Here is a 24,490-nt window from a genome sequence, read left to right as displayed (position 1 = left end):
TCAATAAGCAAAAACTAAAATAAAAAAATGAATGCACAAGTTTCTGTGAAAAATCTTCCGCAAAACTAACTAACGCTAAACAAGTACAAACATAATCACATTTCGTTTGAAATCCCAAAGAGAAGTAAGTAATAAATAAGCACTTTTGCAGCAAAGTACTGCAGTACATTTGCCATTCTGTTTACAGTGTCGTGTTCCATGCACTTTCTAGTTCCCGTCTACACTCGATCTAAACTCACTTTGACCTGCGTTCGAGTTACAAAGCGATTGAAAGTGCATACATGTGTGACATACGATTTTTCCAATAGCAATAGCTATTTAATACGATGTTAGTAGTGTTTGCAGTTGTGTTGTTAAGTTAAAGATCAAGATTACAATGTTACAATGCTCAAACAAAGCATTTCTGGAAAAAGATGCTTGCATAGCGAGCACTATTAGCAACTCCATTTTGTTTCCGTTCAGCTGAATGGCTTAAATTTGCCTATGAGTAAGTAGGTTTACGTTTGTAGAGTTAAGGGAATCAAACTCGTGAATTTCCTCCTTCAAACTACGCTATTTTCAAAGTATATCGCTACTAATGCGACTTTTTGATGGTAGACTACAGAAGTAAGATAACTATTTTCTTGCTTAGTGTGTAATGAAACCGCATGTCTCTATATAAATCTAAGCTATGAGAAAAGTGACACTATAATAAAACAATGAATACAATACCTGGCTTCTCGTATAGCGTCGACCCAATGCACGCAGTCGACTTCGGAGGCCGCCCGGAGCTCATATTGTCGCTGACTCTCCCGCCGGTACGATATTGTGAAACAGAACTGTTGACAACAAACACTTGTACACTACCACTACTTTATACCACTGTAGGCTATTTTCAGGCAGCCTTCACCTTTCGTATCGATACATTCAGATAGCCGTAGACTATATTTAATGAATTTGTTATCAACTATGACATTTAGAAAGCATTTGCGTTGAAACTGCTGACTTTACACGCAGCGAGACCACAAAAGTTGTAATTTTAAATTGTTATATTGCTTATCCTTGTCTTATGTTAAAAATGCGAAGGATACGATGTGTTATAATTATACACTGATTGTTAAAGATACATAGAGTGCCTGAAAACCGACACATTTAGAAAAAATAAGGGTTCGGTATTTAATTTTTTTGCTACTCAATTCCAAATGGCCTTCCGACCAAGAATGAAAAAGTTGTAATAAAAAATTAGTGAGTCTAATTATCAATAATAATTACCACACAGTGTTAAAGTATATCACACCAATAAATCATTATGACTAATACTTCTTGACGATAACTTAGTGAGTTACATAATATCTCAGCCACAAGTGCGACACTCTATTTTAGTCATCAACTGATTGGGTTGCTTCCGTCTGTCGACAGTATACTGTATAGTATCTAGCATGTATAGTGTGCAATATTGTGGCTGTATACTATGACTTAAGGAAAGGTAATGGCAGTAGGAACTTAAAGTAAAGATGATGATGACTTACCGAAGCGTTCCTCTCCATGGGTGCCTTGGTGAGGCGCTCGCAGTACGAGCCCTCGAGGAGCAGCACGCCCGTCGGACGAGTGTTGTTCTCCGACTCGTAGTAGAACAGCATGTTCTAAACAAATACACACCATTAACTTATTGACTATAACAAGCCATGAGTTTCTTACAGTTTTAACATAGAGCATGGTATGAGGTAGGCTGACAATATTATTAGGATGATTTAAAATACTTATTACAAATTTTATAGTAAAGTTAATATCGAAGTTCAATGCTAGTATATAAGTTTAGCCTTTTTCCAAACTATGTTGGAGTCGCCTTGCAGTCTCACCGGATGCAGCTGAATACCAGTGTTTTACATGAAGTTCAATGCTAGTCTTTAGCTTTATTGATCAATCTGATTATCGATCGGGTCCATTTTCTGATAAATAAAGAACATACGCCGTCTCTAGATATCGAAGTTTCTAGCAATTCTAGATTGATTATAAAGCCTTAAAATGTGAAGGCAATTTTTTAAAATAATAAATTGGTTTACGAGTAGACAACAAAAGCAGGAAATATCCTTCAAAAGTTAGCGAATCCATATAAATGTGTAAAAACAAAGAAAAGTCTTCAGGGATGGTTGCACGTGTCGCTTCCTACAGCTGCACACCCCACGGGAATGTTCACAATGTTCACATTATGATAATGTACGAGATCAAAACAACTTTCAACAAAGTGCTCTCGCTGTTCAAAGGATTCGTAGCTTTATATTTCTCCAATTACTAACAAATGATGTATTATTGTTTTCTTTTTATGACATTTTTCAATACGGGGCGGCCATTTTTTTATAGGGAAGTGTAATATAAGTACATTGCAGTATTTACAGTACAATTCTCATAGTGAAAGATATAAGTCAAGAATGGTTTTCACATCATTTTAGACTGTTATGCATTATCTACTCGTTTCATCTTGAAATCTTTTAATGACCGGTGTGAGCTTTTTCTCTTAACCTAACTATGTACAAATGTAATCAATGCCTTTTAAACACCCAGATTAGTAGGAGGCAACCAACTTTTGCAAAGCATTTAACTGAAAGAGTTGAGACCGAAGAAGACTCGTGTCCAGCAATGGTACATTTTTTTCTTTTAAATTTTACTAATATGAAAAGAAAAGGTACCAACATGATACCTATACTTTCTTGTACCAAATACCTACAGTATATAAGTCTGTAACATATATCCTAATTTGTAAGCTACATTTGGCGTAATGAGGCGGTAGAGACGCACAGAGCACGGAGAATCACCTGTCATCACTTCCATATTATACCTCTTTACTGAGACCTTGTTACTTTTTATGGTCGTATTTGTCTATGGTATTTGCCACTCTTTTCTGCTTTTATGAAAGCGCGACGTTAGAAATGAGTAATATTTATAAAAAGTTACAATTCCTTTAAAAAAATCGAAATTCTTAGATAGCTGAAACATGTGAGTTCTTAAATAAATAATTATCTCAAAGAAAAACTAACGTCTTTAACTATGATTTTACATTTCACGCATATATGGCACTTGCAATAAATTGAAAATATGGAATTCATGTTATTTTGGAAATACATTAACTGCCTGTTCGCATGAATAAATATAAATATAAAACTACGACCGTCAGCAATGTCCCTTTACCGGATTGGCAAAATACTATTATTTATTAGAAAATTCATAGACGTTTCCCAAGCAGGTAACATCTCTTTTTATAAAGACCTCACGCAATGTCAGCAAAGGTCCCAAAAATTACGTAAATTTACAACACAGTTCCTTGTCTACAAAGATTATAGGAATTCGCGAGCAGAACGTATGTGGAAATTCCATTAGGTACCCGCTGAGCTGGAATTTTAGGGGAATTTATATGTTCACGATTTTTGGGGACCAATGTTCAAAGAATAATATGCGTACGTATTTGTAAAGTTGCAAACGTGTACATAATTTAATGTTAGTTTATTTAATGTTACCAACGTACTTAACAAAATAAATGGAGTATGTAGTTGATAGTTAGAAAATTAATTTAACAATATCGATAAGTATTTAATTTAAATAAGTTATGATTTAACTTGCTCCACGCAAAAGCTTTAAAAACTGTCATCGATTCGAATTAAATAATCGCGTCAAACACTAATATAATACGTAATTTATTACTTTCAATAATAATATAAACAAACCAAACTTACATTTTATCCGCAAAAGCAACAAATAATAAAAACAAAATCTATCGAAAGCGTATTTCAAATAAAACATGAATATTTTAAAAAGACGAAACAGACGAAAGAATTAATTACGCGTCTCACAAAACAAATACCAAATGAAAAAAAAATACGAACGACAAACAATCGCCTTTGCTTCTTTTCTTCGTTTGAATTTCGAAAACATTCGAAATCAGCCAGCGATCGCGCTTTTAATGACAACGTTAAATTAAAAACCTTTTTGGATAATGTAAAAGAAATAAAGTAAAAAGGATCGTAAAAAATATTAACTGTGAACTTCAGCCTCTTTATCGATTTGAAATGCTATGGTTCTCGTTAAAATTCATTTTTAAAGTCTTTATTACGGTATCAAAAAGTAAGAGTGTTTGAAAAGATTGATGTATAACATTCAGTTATAGGTTGGCGTGCATGCTAGTTCCAACTTCCATGCATGAATTTTATCCCTTAGCCTTACCTAAGCCTAAAGTGATGAAATATTAATAAGGGGTGATTACACCATTTGTCATAACAGGTATTTAGGCCGCTAATTAGAAGAATTCCTATTTCCGCAAACATTTTATAGCAAATCATTTCTTGAACCTGAAAACTGAAACTGAAGCTGGAAAAAATGGTACAAAAACCGGAAAAGTCATTAGAAAATTTCAATAAAAATCAAGACACTTTCACTTTCACAAAATCCCTTTGTCTGACCCAGGAATCGACCTGATACTTAATTAACAGTCGCATACTCCACTACTCAGTCAACCACTATCAATTTAAATAAATAGATACTCTCTATTACTCTTTATTTAACAATAGTATTTGTTCCGTATGTCATACATATATCAGCTTAGCCTTTTTCCAAACTATGTTGGAGTCGGCTTCCAGTCTCACCGGATGCAGCTGAATACCAGTGTTTTACATGGAGCGACTGCCTATCTGACCTCCGCAACCCAGTTACCTAAAATGACTGACTGGTTGTCAGACTTTCAAGCTTCTGACTAATGTTAACGACTGTCAAAGATCTTCGAAAATGACAGCCGAGACCCACAATTTAACGTGCCTTCCGAAACACGGAGTAACTCGATATGTGTTAGATGGTCACCCATCCACAAAACAACCTCAGCAAGCGTAGCTTAACCTCAGAGATCGATCTGCGCGACTATCGTTAGTTAAGCCACGAGCTCCTTCCGTATGTCATACATGCAGGTTTAAATCCGGCCTAGTGTGTAATGCTACCTTTGTGCTGCACCAGCCCTTTCTAAACGGTATTAACGTTTCAAAGGTGCTCTGTTACCGAACGTTGTCACCTGTCCGGTCGCCACGTACAGCGCTAAATGTTTTACAAAGGCATAACTACATTTGTATTGATAACCATTCGTAAAACAGATTTTTCTGTGTTTTATTCATAAAAAAACAATATTACTACTAAAGACTTTCCCTCGTATTCATAAAAAATATATGAAGTTATGAATAGCTTATAAAGAGTTTTGTTTCTTTCACTCCTTAGCGAAATGAAAAAGAGAAAACATATTATAGTAGTTTTTAACTAAAATAGGTTTATAGGGTGTTTATTTATGAATAAGAGGGTTTAGCTGTTGCTAAACTCTATCATGAATAGTATTGTATATAACGCAACAAGGTAACAATGTCATTATCCATTTAATTGATAAATATAGACATGTTCACGAACCATTTGGATGGACACTAAAGTACCTATCATTATTTTCTGCTCTCTTCATCAAAGATTTATTATTTTAAAATAATTATTATTTTCAACCTCTCTCTCTCTTCCATGCTATGAATCCTATATGGTAGTGGGGTCAGCCTTCCTTTATTATTTTCAACCTCACAACTCCATATTGAATGTCCAATGTCCATCTTTCTCAATACAACTATTCACAACAAAACTATCCATAAAGTAATCTATAAACCAATAAATCCATTATCTTCAGAAAATAAGCACAATAATATCCCACAGCAAGAACTCTGAATAAGCAAATATGTAATTGTGTTTAATTACGTGGAATAATCGATTTGTTCTGAAGGCACTTAGCTAGAAATTTGTCGCAAAGGTTTTTACATTATCCCCTTGTAACGAACTAATCCGGGATTCGTTTCCATCAGTAGAACAAAAAAGTTACGAATATTTAGTTTTTTAGGAAGTCTTGAAGAAACTACTTAATATTTTGTTAAATTACTGAAAGAGCAGTTGTTTGATGCCCTTCAGGTAGATATATTATTTTATTTTTGTTTATTTTAGGCATAGGCAAGCTTGAGTCTATAAGCTTGCCTATCGAGCTTATAAGTATTTTCAAGCACTGGTATGGGAATCAGGTCAATAATGTCCGGTGGGCTGGTGTATTATCTGAGCCATATCAGCTGGAGTGCGGGGTGAGACAGGGAGGGTTGACTTCACCTGCACTTTTCAATCTGTACATGAATGGTCTGATTGAGGCGCTTAGCAGTCAGCATGTCGGGTGTCATATAGACGGTGTCTGTGTTAATAATTTAAGTTACGCGGACGACATGGTGCTGCTGAGCGCGTCAGTCAGCGGTATAAGGTCACTACTGGCCACATGTGAAAATTACGTAATAGAACATGGTTTACTATATAATGTTACGAAAAGTCAGTACATTGTTTTTGCGGCAGGGACTTAATACATTGCTGAAGTGCCACCTATACGTCTTAATGGCGTTGCTCTTGAGAGAGTAGTACAATTTAAATATCTGGGTCACATAGTCACTACTGACCTCAAAGACAATGCTGACATTGAAAGGGAGCGGAGGGCTTTGTCCGTGCGTGCGAATATGATAGCCCATAGGTTTGCACGTTGTAGTACAGATGTAAAGGTGACGCTCTTTAGAGCATTTTGTACCACCTTCTACACGTGCAGCTTGTGGGAGGGATATTCGCAGGCGTCGTATAGAGCTCTTCGTGTTCAGTTTAATAACGCATTCAGGAAACTGATGGGATTGCCATGGCGCTGCAGTGCATCAGGGATGTTTGCAGCGGCACGTATAGATTGTTTCTATACCATAATGCGCAAACGTGCAGCATCACTGGTGGCACGAGTCAGGGCTAGCCCCAACAGGATTCTGAACATGATAGCTGACAGAATGGACTGTCCATATATAGTTCATTGCTGTCAGTTGCATGTATCAAAATGTAGAATTGTTTACTAACACTAAGTTTAAGAAACATTGTTACTAACCCTATGAGTCTTGCTCGAAATAAAGATTTATATTCTATTCTATTCTATTTTCTGCCCGAACTATCCTTTTGCGGCGTAGAGCCCCCCTTTCCTTCCTTAAATGCTTTTCATGTAGTAAAACTAAAAGACACATCATCATACCCTATCATATTCTACCCATGCTGTTAAATTCCTCTCTTTATCTAAAAGTCAAATAGTAAACGATAATTCAAAATGTCTTAACAATTGACCCATTTTCATGTTACGTAATAATTTTAGTTTGGAAGATTCGCATAATTTCATTTGTATCTATAACCTATATCCGTTGTAGTTGTAAACCATCTGTTCAAATAGTATAATTTTATGCTACTTTTGTTTTGTCTATCTCAGACCTTATACAAGCCTCATCAAAATTCAAGCGCCGTTAAAAATACATTCTGTAAATACTCCATCAATTTATAATCTACGCAGCCAATTCCACGTACTGCGTAGTAGGGTATTTTCAAACCGATGGCTCGACTCAAGGCGCTCTTGCCGCTCGAATGCACTGATAGGCTGTACGGGCTATACCCTAATCCATAATCCGTCCCGGATAAAAGCCCCCGAACGGTATTTGCGCGCGTTAAATCCACTTATTGGTGAATATCAGCTCAAACTTCGATACTTCTTAATATGTTCGAGCCTGCTCTAAGTAGCCATACAGAGCTTGTTAAGATTCATTCCGAAGCCTGTAATTTTGTAACCAACACGACTTTTTACTTTAGACAAAATTGTTGTTATAATTTTGTTTCTTTTCGTCGCCTTTCTAGTGAATTGTTTTTATAATTCTGCTGTAAATAATGTTGTTATCCGACAACGGCGAAGTCAAAATGAGGGTAATGGCTTTTGGAAGATTAGAGATCGCTTAGCGAGAGCCCCTCTTTGTGTTCTAGGAACAATGGCATCTAATCTCTGCTGAAATAAAAGTATCATTTACATTGTGGTTGCAATCCGTCGACAACTGGCAATAACCAACACCGGAAAAATACATTTCAGATAAACGTAACTCGCATGTTTGCAGCGTCACCGAGCAGAATAATGAATATTGAAGCCGTGCCATTTCAACATAAACTTGAAATATAAATCCGTATTTCCGAGTTATAGAATTAACAGTTCAATAACTCGGTTAATAAATATCCAATCTGGTGGTTAATTGGCGTGAGGTTGCCGATATCAATTACTGTTTGATACAACGAGTGACCTACTGACCTGGGAACTGACTTTACAATAACAATCCTGATCTTCAGATATCGAGGGTTTATTGAAAACGTAATTAAACGAAAGCTTCCTCCGAGTTCCTCCTAATATTAGAGGAAAACTGCTTTGAAGTTGTCCGTGAGTCGGAGTAACGTTTATGGGATAAATATGGTTGTTTAATACGTACAGAGTTTTGATTACACGGAACAAATGTTTGACTAAGATCCGTGTTTGTTTGTTTTTAATTATGAATGCTGAAACCGTTATTCAATATTATAAGATGATTATTTCCTGCTTGTTATAGTCTTATTCCAAAGATACAGCATGTTTAATACTATTATTGGTAGTTAAATTGAATGTCATCATGTCATTGTAATATGATAGTTTTTGCCACTTCAGCTGATAATAATGCTATTATTATATCACTGCTTGCATGTTTTCCTGAAATACATAGTTAAATAATATATAACTGACCTGATAGAGGATGAACCAGCGGAGCTGCCATTTGGTGTTGTCGGAGCTCCTCTTGTGCAGGTATCCAGTCTGGAAAATGCAACATTATGAATCTCTTTTATCAAGTTGCTGCGGATAAAACACTGTGCTAAACTATCAACAGAAGCAACCAAAAACCATTTAGGTTTCGATAACTATATTCCTCAGTTCCTATAATTCAATTTTCATAATAGTATAATTATAAAAATAAGTAGAAAGAAGCCTTTAACCTTTTTCCTACAGACCAATAGCTATAGTCAGAGACCAAAGAAAGCCAGTTATTCCGATCCTTAGAAACCTCCTTTGCCTCATTCACATCCAAAAATTATTATGGTACAGGTTTCTTTAAGCAATATTTTCTTAAACTAATCTCTCTAACAAACCAAGGTCCTACTAGTGTAAGAGTAGTGATAAAGTATCAATGTCATTACCATGGAATGATCGAACTGCGCTCGCTCAGAGAGTGCGAGCAGCTGTCCGTCATTCACACGCACCGCCCGCTGAATCTTCGGGCTCAACATCCCGACGGATTTCTGAAACAACACTATATATTAACAAACTGTAGCTTAATTCTCTAACCCCTGGTTTCTGAGGTACATTTAACGGTAGTTTATCTATACAATAGCGTAAAAAGTCAAACAAAAAAAACGCTAAAACCGGGTTAAACTATCGGCCAGCGACAACCGGCTAGCTATCGAGAAATTTAGTAAGAAAATCTGATCAGCGCCGCTAGCGGGCGTTGCAGGAACTATTTTGCCACTACATTTCAATTGTCAAACTTTCGATACTTTAGGGTAGGTTAGCGAAAGTAAGCGACTGTGGACGATATAAACCATTATTTAGAAGGCTTTTAATAATGTTTTCATCAAGAGACAGCTGATGACAGGATAACTAGTGCGTTAAAACAAAAATGTGAGTGATATCTACATAAAACGGAACCACTACTAACTTTGTTTAAATTAACTTATAATAAGAATCTTAGGATTTAATTCTATGTTCCGTTGGCGAGAGGTAGTGCTCGTGTGGAATTTTCAGTAGATACTTATAGCATGATAACATTAATTGCGACATTGTTATTAATGAAAGATCCATAGTCGTTTTGTATAATAGAACATCATCGATTGTCTGCTATAACATGCTCTTCATGTTAATATAAGAGTAAGACATCTTTAGATCCCTTTTCATAATTTCTCAACTTTCAATACTAGCAGCATTAGTTTATTATTTAACCCCATAATTTTGATAAATATTCTGTTACAAAATGTAACTTCATTTGCATTCATTATAAAAAAAAGTGGCAAGTGCTTATCATTTTAACTGGACGTAAATTTACGGTTAGTAATTGGGTGGCCGCCGAAATTAAAGTAAAATATTTATGCTGCATAGGTACTGCGTCAAAATGATGATAATGTTCACCTCGTTGCGTTTAATTTAGTAATGGACTTGTTATTGCCTATCACTTCATCCATTCACTACGCTTAATAAAAGCGTTTTTATTCAGAACTCAATTTATCATTGACATACTTTTCAGGGGTTTTGGAATACTTAGGCATATTATGGTATATAAAAACAATATTAAACAGCTAGCTTAAGTTATACTAATAATATAATTTTGTATGTTTTCTTAAATACGTAGGTTCCTTACTTTATTACGAATGGTGACTTCTTAGATATCTAGATACTTAGTTATGTGTAATACCAGCTTACTTAAACCATGCATTAAAATGTTATTATGAGTGCAGTTAACGCAGATAATTGTATAACTTATTATATTATAAGAGAGATCCACCTTTCCTTAAGACGTTTGACTGTTAATAAATGTAAGTATTAATAAGCAGGTGCGTAGGCAAGGAAATGTGGGCAGAGTGTTTATGTTTATTATCTTACGAGCTAGTACAGGTATCTACTTACCATTTACTTGCCGGTATTCATACTCCTACTATAATACAATTACGTCCATAAACTCACAACACGATCATACTTAACGTCCATTTCAAGATCAACAATAATTGAAACAACATTATTTATAGAACGTGAGCACTCAGAACAAACGCACAACTCAATTAGCGAACAGACAACACTTTGGATATATCAACAATACCATAGAAACAAGACAACGATTAATATTCTACCCCAAAGATTATTTACACTAGTCATAAGCACAGAACGATTTTATTATTAGCGCCTGTTGAATTTGTAAACGCAATAAGTGTTTTGAATGTAGATATTTGCTAACACTATTTAAGAAGGCGCTTTAAGTGATCATAAGCATTAAGTTTGCTTTTAGAATGAAGATTACTGTATCAGTCTGTCATAATTCGTATCGCCCTTGTATTTTTTATGGGTTGGTAGAGGTTGTAAGGTGTTGCGTGTTCGACGGCGACGGTTCGACTGCCGGGCCAGCACCTGTAGCTGGATCGACCGTGGCGCGCGTGCGTGCCCTTGATGACGTACGAGAAACGCCATAGAACCTACAACAGATAGAGTTTTAAATAATTAAATATATGCAGGCTTCGTTTATTATCTCCTTAAACGTAAATTAGCGTATTTCGCACTATACGTTGGCGCCATACTATTATTTAATCTTTACTTACCGAATAACAACCAACTTCTATGAATACCTACATACAGTAACATTCCGCTTGTAGCCTGTTGAGCAAAACTGTTTTAAAGCCTGGTTATCACTTAATTATTTACAGCATTCAAATTAGATATTCAGCTCTTTTTTTCCAAGTATCATTATAATAAGTCATATAAAATTTGCGCTTTTTTAAGAAAAATATTATATCGAAACTCTCAATAGATATCTTTTTTATATTCATTTCTACATAAAAAAATTATGTCTTCATCGATTGAGAGGAGACGTGAGCCGACATAACATGATTTACACCCTGACATGAAGATAAATCGGATCATTTGCATAACACGCATCTCGTAAAAGCGTGTCTTCATCCCTTTTTTATTTTTCTCTGAATGTTGCCTTTTGTGTCCCTTCTTAACCCTGCCAGTGTTCAACGAGTCGCAGTTTCCGCGGTAATAAAACTCCCGTGACCGACGTATCTTTGTTTTACACGCGCCCTGAACTTGCTACGGCTTTTATCATTGCGCTACTGTACGAACTTAGATAGGCAGCCACTTTAGTGCGTCTTTATATAGCTATGAAAATAACGCCTTACCGTTTATTTTTAGTACGCTACAAAATGTTCTGAAGAGATTGTTGCTCTTTGATTTTTATGAGGAGCTTAATTATGCCATTGCTTAGTTTATGGTGTTATTAACACTGATAGTAATTCTTTTATGCATTAATTTGATTTACATGAACGATGAATCTAGGTAAATGCGTTTTAAAGAAGTGTCTTTCTGCTTCAGTATTTAAAGATAACGTATGGAAAAAAAAATATTGAACTTAATTAAATAACGTAAGTATGTACTTATTTGAAATCATTTGAGATTTGATTTTTCTATCAATTTATTATATTTTATAATTGTTTTATTTATAATTGAATGAGCAATGATATGCCTTAGACTGTTGATATGCTTTCAGCACGTAAAGAATAATTATATTGTCCTTTTTGGCGGTAATTTGCTTGATATTTTGGAGTCATGTTGATGATATAACTGGATTGCGAGAGATAGAATTCTCTCATATTGTAGAAGAAAATTTAAACTAGTAAAGCCAATAACATATTCGAACATAGGTAGCATGTTTTAGATAAAGAACAAAATAACAACAAGGATTAAATAAAAATACCTACTACATTTTTTAATGTATCCATAGCAGTTTTGGTAGAATTTACGCATATTAAAGTTGGCAACACCATTTTTGACTGTCACGCGTCAAAATCATCGAAACATCTCTGCTGTGCCGTGATAAACAACAATTGAGGCTAATTACTACAACAAATCACTACAAATTGTATCCTACACCCACGTACTTACATAGGCGGTCGTTATTAAACATAAACAACGTGAAAAAAGCTCAACCGGCGTTTCGTGTGATGTTCGATAGTTGAAAATCACGCGTTATGGCATCTGGATCCAAAAATGATATAGTTAATAGATTGTTGAACGTGAGGCTGGACGACGGCGGCGGTGGCGATGACCAGCAGCCGCCGCAAAACATGCTGCCGTCGAACCAGCACGCGCGGCAGCTCGGCCAAATACAGGAGGAGGAGAATGGACAGTCGAGCGAGCCGCTGGCTTCGTCCTCGACGATAGAGAACCTCCAGCCAATTAACAACACGGGAGGTCGGTTGCACAACTGGCAGGCGACGAAAACGACCGTGAAGGAGCGCCTCTCGTTTTTATTCAATAATGAAATTCTATGTGATGTACACTTTATAGTTGGTAAAGATGCTAATCAGCAAGTGATACCCGCGCATAAGTTTGTGTTATCAGTGGGGAGTGCGGTGTTCGACGCCATGTTCAATGGCGTGTTAGCGACTAAGTCTGATGAGGTTGAGTTACCTGATGTGGAGCCGGCGGCGTTCCTACATTTGTTAAAGTTCCTATATTCAGATGAGGTGCGGATAGGGCCGGAGAGTGTGATGACTACACTGTACACAGCTAAGAAGTATGCTGTGGCTGCTCTAGAGGAGCATTGTGTGGACTTCTTGAAGAGTAATTTGGGTACGGACAATGCGTTTTTGCTGTTGACACAAGCTCGGTTGTTTGATGAGCCTCAGTTGGCAGCGTTGTGCTTGGAGATGATAGATAAGAACACTGCCGATGCCCTCAACGCTGAAGGTTTCACGGACATTGATCAAGACACCCTAAATGCTGTATTAGAGAGGTATGTTCAGATTATTAGTCATCTTTATTTACTCAGTATGTTTTGTATTGACTGCTAATTAGCAATGCCTTGCTACTTTCTAAGTAAGTGAACTTGAATGAGGTCACTGAACTGTGAAATTAAAATGTATTGTGCACACAACTACTAAAAATGTATACCTATACATTATACATTTTTATCAGACACCAGGAGAAGAATATTCAACTATGATTTAAAATACAAAATTCACAAGGTGTTTGTTTATTGAATTAATATAGTCATCATTAACTTAATTAAAAAAATAAATTTTAATGTCTATATTATTGGGGAACTCAGGTCTGCATAATGTACAAAAAAACATCAAATTAACATACAGATGTATTCCTTCCTACATTGACAAGCATAAAATATTGTGATATATAAATTAAATTTCAAATAACTTATGCTAATCCAAGCAATATTTTCTAACAGTTTATACAAGCATATTATACTGTAAAATATTGACAGTCTGCCAAACAATGGGCATGAATTCTATGTCAAATTGTCACATGGCCAAACATTTTGAAGACTGTTTTACATAACAAACTTATCTCAAGAAGTCAAGGAGAAACTTATTGACATGATTTTAGCTAAAGATATGGTTTAATGATTTAATAATTGATAAGAAACAAAGTGGCAGTTATATGGCTGTCTATCAGTTAGTTGTGGAAATAAATGGTAGGTATATAGGTATGTATTTGATTTATCTTGATCAACTTTGTATGAACCTATATTTTGATTGCTTTTTCTGCCATATAAATGAGAAAGTACTAAAGGTTATAGGTCATCATCATAATAAAATTTGTTGCTGTATTTAAAATTATTTATTTTAAAATAAAAGTTTGGAGAGTATTACTTAAAGGTGGTTATGTATAATAAGCTCTATTAATGTAGCAAAAAATAAGAATTGTTAAATAGGTATAGTGTTTTCCAAGCCAATAGCCCCATGGAAATAATAATATGGTGTGATTGTATTTGCAGTGTATGGATGTGTATTTAATAATTTTGTGGAGTGGTAGGCTTCAAAAGTATTATCTTTTAAGTACCAAGTTTATCTATGACATGTCTAAATGTTTGGTAACTTTAACTCAGTAATTAAAAGTTCTCGAGATCGGCAGAGTAGTAAGTAGGTACTCAACCTACTTACTACTCTGCCGATCTCGAGTGCAAAATGTCATCATTTCAGCCAGCTAAACTATGAAATGTTTAGCTATTACTGAAATTAAATGGAGCATTTTTTATCATTGCATTCGATAAACAAATAACACCTCTGTGGCGCAGTGATTAATTTGACCGCCAAGCCATTACGGTGCGTCGCGAAGACGTGGGCTCGAATCCCACACGGATAAATACCTATTTGTGCTATCAACAAATAGATGTTTCGGGTCTGGTTGTACTTTGTGTCTGTTCTTCGTATGTCTGTAAAAGCCTCCGCAACACAAAACCAATTCTTAGTGCGGAAGTTGTATTTTTATAAATAATAAAAATAAATATTTGTGTGATCCACGGGTTGTTCCTGGTCTAGTTGTACTTTGTGCACATTGTTTATGTTTCTAAGCAGTCCCTGCGACAAACAGCAATAATTCTTGTTGCGAGGCGATTTATTTAAGAAAAATAATATGGCGGTATTAAGTAACAATAATACGAGATAGCTAACACACAAGTGCAAGCACCTGTTAGCGTCGTTACTGGCAATTAGCCACGCTGTGATGGTAACACTTGCGTGGCGACATCGTGGCTTGCTGCCGGACTTCCGCGCTTCCGTGTCTTATGAAACTGTCTACGCGCTACTCGGTCTAGTTCAGACTCAGAAATGAACGAAGATTATGTGTATCTAGACACTTTACTTTCGACTTCTTTTCGACTATAAGTTTAAACTTATCGTCGAAAATGCGTTGAAGCTCTGAAGACCGTATTAGTAAATTGATATACAAATCTCGGTTTTAAAAACCGACATTTGACATATCAAAATAGTTTCTTAAAGCCATGATTAGTTCTCAGTTAATGCCAGAGACGCCCATAGCCAGTTGCGCTTACCGGTCGGTAAACGATCTGTGGGTTAAGCAAACCTTGGCGCGATCATTTCTTAGATGACCGCATATTGGTATTGAAAAGTCGGTCCCGGTTGTTATCAGTTAAGATTACAGTCGTTAAGCCACCTCAAAGGCGTTTCGGGCGGCTTGAATAACATTGACACTTGGTTGACCACTAACCGTACGATAAGAAGAAGAAGTTGATGCCATCTATTAATAGGACCTCAATTTTAAATCTAACAAGTAAATATTACACTTAGGTACATACTTCTCATCTCTTCATCCTACGCTATAAGACTTTCGGGCCTTAACACCTTTAAGAACCTATACCTATGGAGATGGCGCCTGCCTTCTTTTAAAATTGTATCATTCTTTAAACTGGATACATCATTTTGGGAACCATTTATCGTATCTCTTTTGATATGGTTTCCATTTTTCTATAAAGCTTCAAAACGCTATACATAAAAGTACAGTACCATTCCGATTGTTTAAATCGTCTCCGTGACTGAAAATCTACGAATTACAGATATAAAGATACCAACTCTTTTGTATTAAAGTAGTTTAATCTTTTCCACAAATAGATTCCTAGACAAAACCATCATAAAATTAAATTGTTTTGCTCATCTATTCTCATTGCACTACGTAATTTTCCTGAGTGATGAGTGAAACGCAAAACAGATGTTTGTTTTGTTATCAAAGTGAAGACGCTTAGCGAATCGTCAGAATCGATCGGAAACTGTCTGGGAATTTGTAAATATATGTAAAAAATACGACGCCGCAAGTACGTCGTAATACTGTACCGGAATTTTACTTGTTGCCTTATAGACACATATTTTCTGTTACCTGAGATTGCGAAATTTAGAAAAAATGGGCATGTATTTTCGCTAGGCATAGGCGTATAAAATGACTATAATACCCTGCTGTAATATCACAAAAATAATCGTAGTCATTTAAAAAATTGTCTTTCAACTAGGTCCGTTCAAAACTCTTAATTTTATTCAAAATTATTGTAGTTTATGTGTCTTTAGCTTATTAGGGGAATAAAGCATCATAATAACTTAGCAAAATAACTTTCCTGAAATCTATACGGAGCACATACGTATATTTTGCTAACGCTTCTATCATGCTTTTATCATGATAATATTGAAAAGTCCTACCCCCGGTTTCTGAGGAACATTTAGCAGTAGGTTATATATTCAATAGCGTTGTTTTTACATTCGTTTAAACGCTATTGAATAGATAAACTACCGCTTAATGTACCTCAGAAACCGGGGCAAGTGCACTAGTGCAGTGTTAAATATGTTTACGAAGTATTCTTTATCAAGTGGCTTATAAAACTCCACTAGACGGGTCATAAGATTAGTGTAGTATTAATTACTATGATAAGTCGTTAATCCGTCTGCGAAACTGTAAGAGGTCACTGACCCAGACGGTGACTGATACTACGATTAGAAAGTGAACTGTACTCTTTCATCGATTTTGTTTCTTATTGTATATTTTAACTGGTATTCTAGGCTAAAAACTTTGTCTAGGTGACTGTATTACAATATTTTAGGAACTATCTGCCTCGCGGCTCCGCTCGCGGAAAGCAGCAAGTTTCAGCCCCTTGTAAAGCCGTTAAGGGGCTGATTTTGTAAGAAACAAGTAACTAATTAGCCCTGGGTCTTCATGTACCTCCATGCAAAATTTCAACAAGATCAGTTCAGCTATACATATACTCTTGAAATCGTCACAGACAGACAGTCCGTAGGTTCGGATTTTTAGTATTACCATGGATTGAACACTTAAATGGTTATTATTCATAGAATACGATCACCTTTTGTCTAGGTGAGTGGAATGGAATTTACACAATCCACTAGGTCACAATAGCTTAGATCAATCTCAATACACTACTACTAGAACAATTCGTAGAAATAACAAACGCTTTTGAAATTAAATACGTCATGTATAGAAGAAGTATAAATCGCAACTGGTCTCGCGAGTTAACTAATGTTTACTGGATACCCAGAGTAGCCAAACAATACTTAGACTTTAAAAGTTTAAAAACTATCGCGGGTTGTACACATATGAAATACGAAATTGCTAAACGGGTCTTGAACGCGAAGAGAATATTAAGGTTTGCTCCGATCAAGTTACAATAGTAAGACTGCTAGTTTAAATTATTGTTAAAAAGATTTATATTTTCGTTCCAGAGATACTCTCCGCATCAGAGAAGCGAAGATATTCGCCGCAGTCCTTCGCTGGTCGGAGGCAGAATGCATCAGAAGACAGCTACCAGTAACTCCAGCCAACCAACGAATGGTTTTAGGGCGAGCATTCAACGCCATCCGATTTCCTCTCATGTCAGTCGAAGAGTTCGCAATGGGCCCGGCTCAGAGCGGCCTCCTAGACGATAGAGAGATAGTCCAGCTCTTTCTATACTTTACTGTTAACCCAAAACCCAACGTCGGGTTCTTAGACACTCCTCGGTGCTGTATGACGGGTAAAGAACTAACAGTGAACAGGTTTCCCCAGACAGAATCTCGGTGGGGCTATAGTGGGACCACGGACCGAATCAGGTTTACGGTCGATCAGAGGATATTTGTGGTCGGTTTTGGACTGTACGGCTCGTATTTTGGGCCGACGGAGTATGAGGTACACTTACAGGTACGTAATCTATACTAATACTAATATTGTAGTTTGTTTGTTTCCTAAATTCTTCTACTGTTAGATAGCCTGTTTATTGAGGAAGGCTGTAGGCTATACAATATTACTCTACAAACATTAGGAGCGGAGTAGCAAAATGTTTCAAAAACGGGGAAAATTATGACCCATTCTCGCTTATGTGACGCAAGCGAAGTAGCGCTGGTCAGCTTGTTTTTAATATTTACAACATTAAACATTTCCGAATTTACTTAAAAGCACTGTCTATAAGAGTTTTTTCACCTTAGGGCAAGTTTAAAGTTAGAAGCATTATTAGGCAACTGATCAATGGGTGCTACAATATCGGCGAATCTATCCATTGTCAAACGAGCTTTCCTCTCCTTGGATTTGTAATATCTTGTGGATCTCGGTTGAACGTATTGTTGAAAGTGAAGATCAATTAGCGATCAATCTAACTCAGCTATCGATATCAATCGATTAATTAATGCAATAAATTGTACTTTTTATTCTTTTTTTTCTACTCTTTGATGTGGTAGCACCCTTTGGACCCAATATTTACACGTGGTTGTTCTTGGGAACTATTTTATAATTAGTTGTCGTGTCTCAGATAATCCACCTGGCAACAAAGAAGGTGTGCGGCTCCAACACAACGACGTTCTGCTGCGACGGCACCGACGACACGTTCCGAGCGATGTTCAAGGAGCCCGTCGAAATACTGCCCAACACCTCCTACATAGCCAGCGCTAAATTAAAGGTATTATGAGAATATACACGTATAATAATAATAATGTAATGTTTGAGGGACTAACGGCCAGTTTACTAGAAGCCGGTTAAGTCGTGCAAAAGGATGTTTAATGTGGCCAAATGTTTTAATTTAATGGCCCTGTGGGACGATGTCCGAAATGACACGGTGTCACTCCCGGTGAGACGTAAGACTGACACAATCGAAGAATGAACTTCTTAATTCCAAGCAATTATAAAACATACATTGACAAACATTCTTCGAATTGACTTTTTGCCATAGCCTGAGTTTCTATTATGTGCAGCGTCCCATAGAATTGTAAATATGCGTACATTTGACGTTAAGCAGTCTAAGTTTTCTTTGTAAAAAAGATTAAATTACTAACAAAATGTCGATAAAAGCAAACCAAAAGTTATTTCAAATACACATTTCTCTCTATTCCAGGGCACAGACTCATACTACGGCACAAAAGGCTTACGCCGTGTCACCGTAGACTGCAACAACGGTGAAAAAGTCGTGTTTCAATTCTCATACGCCGCGGGCAACAACAACGGGACATCTGTTGAAGATGGCCAGATACCCGCCATCATATTCTACATATAACCGGCCGTGTGTGCTGGCAACACTCGCTGGATAGAAACGGAACTGTAGCTGGTAACATTATGTGATTTTGGACGTTTGAAACGAAATAATTGAAGGATAAAACTGCTTTGAGATTTTTTTGGTGTGGGATATATTTCGCTTTGTAAAATGTTCTGTTTGATTTATTGTCTTGTGTCACGAAAAAAAAATATATTTAAACTTTTCATACATTGATGCCAGATTTCAAATAGTGATGTGACTTTACTGCTCGTCTTAGCACGGGGTATCAAATTTGATTTCCTTTCGTAACAAAATGTTGCTATTATCTTAACATATTTTTTGAGTCTGCATATATTTTGGATCTGCTATTTTTAAACTCCTTTAACTCAAGACAATTAATTGAAGCCGGAGTAATTTTTAAGAGCGAAATATTTGCCACTTGCAATAGAAATTTCATCTCTATTAATCTATAGACAATAACATTCTTTACTAAAACTAACTACAAAAATATAACACGTATCAATATTTAAGTAAATCGAATGCAGGAACATCATTCAATTTAAGTGACCAGTATAGCTGTCTCTACGATACAAGTTAGAGTGATAAAGACAGCATAATAACTAAAGCCTATCTAGACAATCAAAAATATTGCAACAATAGCTTGTTTCACAAAGGAGTTCGTGGCTTAGTTAACTACAGCCGCGCGGATCGATCTCTAAAGTTAAGCTACGCTTGCCGAGGTTGCTCTGTGGATGGGTGACCATCTTTTCCATATCAAGCTCCTCCGTGTTTCGGAAGGCATGTTAAATTGTGGGTCCCGGCTGTCATTTACAAAGATATTTACAAAGATTTTGATTGTACGATATTATTAACATTCTAACCCCCGGTTTCTGAGGTACATTTAGCGGTAGTTTATCTATTCAATAGTGTCAAAACTTATATAAAAAAACGCTATTGAATAGATAAACTACCGCTAAATGTACCTTAGAAACCGGGGGTAAGAGCGGCGTAAGAGTTGCTTAAAATTAAGGGATGTTTCTGCATTTCGTATTAATTCAGTGAAAAACAGTTCCGTTTTAATATCATAATTAAATCGAGATTAGTAGTCTGAAGCTGAACGTGTGCAAAATGATCGTATTTCATAAATAAAATAACTAAAAAATAATACCATTTCATACAAAAATGTTTGGAAAACGCTAAATTATCAACTGATTAAAAAAATTGAAATCACGTGTATTATATAGATCTGTATAGTAAATTATTAAATTAATGTTATGGACAACGGAATTAATATATAATTTGATATTTTAGGAAACATGTCAATAAATTGCGCTTTTCGCATCACTTATACTTGTAGTATAAGTGCGAAATCGTGCAGACATATAAATTAATTTTGTTAATACGCTTAATTTTAAACGCTCATTATTTTGACTATAGCAGTGGTTCCCAACCAAAATATGGTCCACGTATAAAATTCAAAATTTTCAGGATGATTATTACCCTTTATTTTTAATAATATACTTACCTAGTGGGCCCTGCCTACAAGAATAATATAAAAGTGGTCCCGGACTAAGAAAAGGTTGGGAGCCTCTGGACTATACAGTAGAGATGAAAATGTTTACTAAAGAACGTGGTGCAAGGTCTGATTAAATAAAGATTGTTTCGTCTATTTCACTCATACAGTTCCAAAATTGATTGAAAATGTAACTAATCAGAGCTTACGGGACATTTATAAGTAAGACAGGAAATCCAAAAACTTATATTTTACCAAAAATTTTAATAAAATGTCCGTTGTCCATAATTTTAAATCTATCTAAGGGAAAGTTTATATCTGACGGAAGATGCGTCGGGCGTAACTTAATTTGTATGGGCTTCGCACATACGCATCATCGGTTGAGTGTGAACGGTCGAGTGGTTTTTCTATACATTTGTCTGTTCTGGCGTTACGCGACCGATAATACGCGACGTATGTTCCGTCAGATATGGACCTTCCCTAAGGACGCGTTCCCACTATGTCGTAACGATTAATTTATCGTTGGACGACTGTCGTCTCTAGCTGTTCCCATTATAACGATTGTTTGTCGTCAAAATTTTTCATCGTTTAGCGAGTGTCGTCTCAGCCGTCCCCACTGTCACGATAATCTGTCGTCACTGCAAAAAAATGTCGTAGACAACAGTAAGTCGTGTCGTTCTATATGTGAACACCTCCATTTAAACATATAAGCCACGACTCTTAAAACGTTACGATTATCTGTCGTCACGACATAGTGGGAACGTTCCCTAATAGTCAAAAGCTCACGTCATTGACCGTAGTTCCTTCGTGAACAGTGATCTTAACAAAACATATCATTAACAGTGAAGAGATTTGCCTACAGAAAGTGACTGAGTGCCCTCATACATTACATTTAAATAGAGATACTTAGTACTGAAACGACACTCAAAAATAAGTCACACTAAATTATTTCCGACACTAGAATTCATGTTTAAGTGAGGGAGACTGTCAAGTTATAAAGAAGCCGTGTGAGTCGCTATAGTAACCGAGACATGAGACTTTTTTTATTTTCGGGGGGAGACATCCCTTCGGATGCACAACTTTCTTAGGGGAGTAATGTTGGGGTATGTGGTTAATTCCACTAAAAAACCACCCCGGTAGCCAACCATCTGGCGCGTGAATGGAAGACTCTGGGACCTAAAAACCTCTACAGTGAGACATGACAACCTGCGGTCCGTGGACCACCAGTGGTCCGTGGAAGTCAAAATATGGTCCGCGAATGATTTTAAAATTAAAACTTTTCAGGATTGTTATTACACACACTTTATTTCGAATATACTTACATAGCAGTGCCTGCTAATAAGAATAATATAAAAGTGGTCCCGGACTAACAAAAGGTTGGGAACCCCTGCTGTAATGCATATTAAACAGTTCGCAAGCGATATCGAACCAGGAGGACAGATCGTATGTAAAGTGACGCTTGCAGTCTTTAGCTGCGGTCTAATGTTTCAGTCTCTTGTCTCTCTCGCTTGCAAACCGTCATCTTAATGTGTGTGTCACTTAATTTTGAGTGAAGTTCCAATATTCAGCCATTAAATTACATTTTTTACATGACAGATTATATAAAAGCAGTGTTACGAGTTGAAGATTGAAAAAAAAGTTTTGTATTGAGAATTATAGTAGGAATTTGCATGACAGTGTTGCCATACGACATGCGTTTCTTCCATAGTAGTAACATGCCCGATGTAAATAATCGCTTTAAATGCTGGTAATATTATTGTAATTAGATTATACTAGCGGTCGCCCGCGGCTCCGCCCGCGTGGAGGTCGGTGAAATTTTCCCTGAATTTTGTTTGCTACAAACCTCACGGAGTCCGAGACCTTTCCAACGAATGCAAAACCGTGGCAATCGGTTCGTGCGTTCTGGAGTTATAGCGTCAGGAAGGAAAACCCGACTTATTTTTATATTATAGATTATGATAGGGACAATATAACTTTGATTTACGTGATAAATATCTGTAATAAATTATTCTGATTTTTAAGTGCTTTAACCAATCAATTCACTTAACTAAAGTGCTTAGTATAATTTTAATTTTTTACTGGATTAAAATTGCAAGTCCCTATTTTGTAACCTCTTGTACTTTTAACAAAACTAATGGGTTCGTGAATCTCAATTTGCTTCGTTTTGGCCTGATAAAAGTTCCTGCCTACTTATTTTACTATTTTTTAGCCTTTTGTTAGCGATATTTTCACGTAAATCAAAGTAATTGTCCTCAAAAATAACAAATTAATAATAATTCATCTATCATCTACAGAGCATTCGTACCGTTTAACGTGACTTGTAATATAAGTACGGGCATGTACTGCGACTGGCAACTCACTTACATACGATAAGAAAGGCCCTGTTTCACAACTTCTGAATAAGTGACGGTTAACTTATCAAGTAGTATGACATAACTTTGAAACTTTCGCGTTAGATCACTACATAGTATAAAACAAAGACGGTTTCTGTCTGTCCTTATATAAGTTTGGGAAAAAAAGTCTTTTCGCATTATAGTATGTATGAACTTGTAATAAAATCTTTTCTCTACACAAAAAAAGCTAGAAAGAAACCTAATGAACCGTGTACTCACTTGTGATTCTTGAAGCCAAGGTCTTTAAATTACGCAATGGATTTTGAATTAGATTTTTTAATAGGTAGAGTGATCCAAGAGGAAGATTTTCGTGTAAAAATTGTAACCGGGCGTAGCCGAGACGATAAGCTACTCTTTGTTTTATAATAGATTACGAGAATTAACGCTAACACACATTTTACTTTAGAATACCCGAGGTTTCGGCTCTGGTTATTCAAGCATATGCTATTATATATTGAAAATTTGACGGTTATTTGTCACTTTTTGAACCTGTTTGCTTATCCGACACTTTTCACAAGCCGTGAAACAGGTCTTTAAAAAAAACATCATTTATTTTTAAATTAATAACTAGTGTTAGAGTAATCGCTTTAAATGTGTCTCAAATATAGGTCTGTTTATGAATGAGGCTCAGATTTTAAAACCAGTCTTATCACAAAATTATTGAAGTTTTGATTTCAATAAAACAGTGGTTTTTACCTTTCTGTTAATTCAAATACTATATAAACTACATATTATTATATATTAAGTCCGAAAACAATGTTTCGAAAAGTTTGTATTCGTATAAAAAATTGGGTAATGTTTATATATCTAGGAACATACGACTGATGTCACAGCGTAGGTAATGCTCGCTGGTTAAAAATAGAATCTTAATAGCCCTTCCTGATTCTATCTATTGAGCAGTCTAAATGTTCGTTATCAACTATTTCATTAATAATTCAATTGATTAACTTGCTACAAATATTTCTTTAAATCTGAGTCCTTGTCGTAAACAGATCTTCGCTTTCTTTTCTATAGATTATCTGTGATAGGTTTGAAGAATGTATGGGAAGAGAATAGACAAATGATTGGGTTTATTTATTAGTTGAAATTATTTCGCGTTCGTATTTATTTTGTGAGCGTTTCTTCGTGTCAAG

At 35.9% G+C, this 24,490-nt stretch overlaps 2 protein-coding genes across 3 annotated transcripts in view; one reads left to right on the top strand and one right to left on the bottom strand.

Moving 5' to 3' along the window:
- LOC142978827 (ras-specific guanine nucleotide-releasing factor 1-like) overlaps positions 1-11,011 on the bottom strand; it is a 42,898-nt gene extending 31,887 nt beyond the window's left edge. For both annotated transcript variants that reach the window (XM_076123413.1, XM_076123414.1), the window contains exons 1-5: positions 10,553-11,011; positions 9,073-9,174; positions 8,624-8,692; positions 1,509-1,622; positions 712-818 (exon numbers count right to left, since the gene is read on the bottom strand). In XM_076123413.1, coding sequence (XP_075979528.1) covers positions 712-818; positions 1,509-1,622; positions 8,624-8,692; positions 9,073-9,174; positions 10,553-10,555 — 395 coding nt within the window. In that variant the 5' untranslated portion in view covers positions 10,556-11,011. The remainder of the gene's footprint in view (positions 1-711; positions 819-1,508; positions 1,623-8,623; positions 8,693-9,072; positions 9,175-10,552) is intronic.
- A 1,482-nt stretch (positions 11,012-12,493) lies between these two features.
- On the top strand, positions 12,494-20,351 carry LOC142978822 (BTB/POZ domain-containing protein 2-like). Its single transcript, XM_076123407.1, has 4 exons — positions 12,494-13,433; positions 17,677-18,130; positions 18,735-18,881; positions 19,314-20,351. Exons 1-4 carry the CDS (start codon positions 12,667-12,669, stop codon positions 19,470-19,472), a joined length of 1,527 nt encoding a protein of 508 aa, XP_075979522.1. The 5' UTR covers positions 12,494-12,666; the 3' UTR covers positions 19,473-20,351.
- The last annotated feature ends 4,139 nt before the right edge of the window (positions 20,352-24,490 follow it).

This window comes from Anticarsia gemmatalis, chromosome 15 (assembly GCF_050436995.1).
Source record: "Anticarsia gemmatalis isolate Benzon Research Colony breed Stoneville strain chromosome 15, ilAntGemm2 primary, whole genome shotgun sequence".
Classification (NCBI taxonomy): Eukaryota; Metazoa; Arthropoda; class Insecta; order Lepidoptera; family Erebidae; genus Anticarsia; species Anticarsia gemmatalis.
This window is presented reverse-complemented; position numbering and strand designations above follow the sequence as displayed.

Excerpts from the sequence above, each read along its gene's own strand:
- LOC142978822 (XM_076123407.1), top strand. The coding sequence starts at position 12,667 with ATGGCATCTGGATCCAAAAATGATATAGTTAATAGATTGTTGAACGTG. Across the intron at positions 13,434-17,676 it reads CTAAATGCTGTATTAGAGAG|AGATACTCTCCGCATCAGAG; the intron begins GTATGTTCAGAT and ends TTTTCGTTCCAG. Across the intron at positions 18,882-19,313 it reads TAGCCAGCGCTAAATTAAAG|GGCACAGACTCATACTACGG; the intron begins GTATTATGAGAA and ends TCTCTATTCCAG.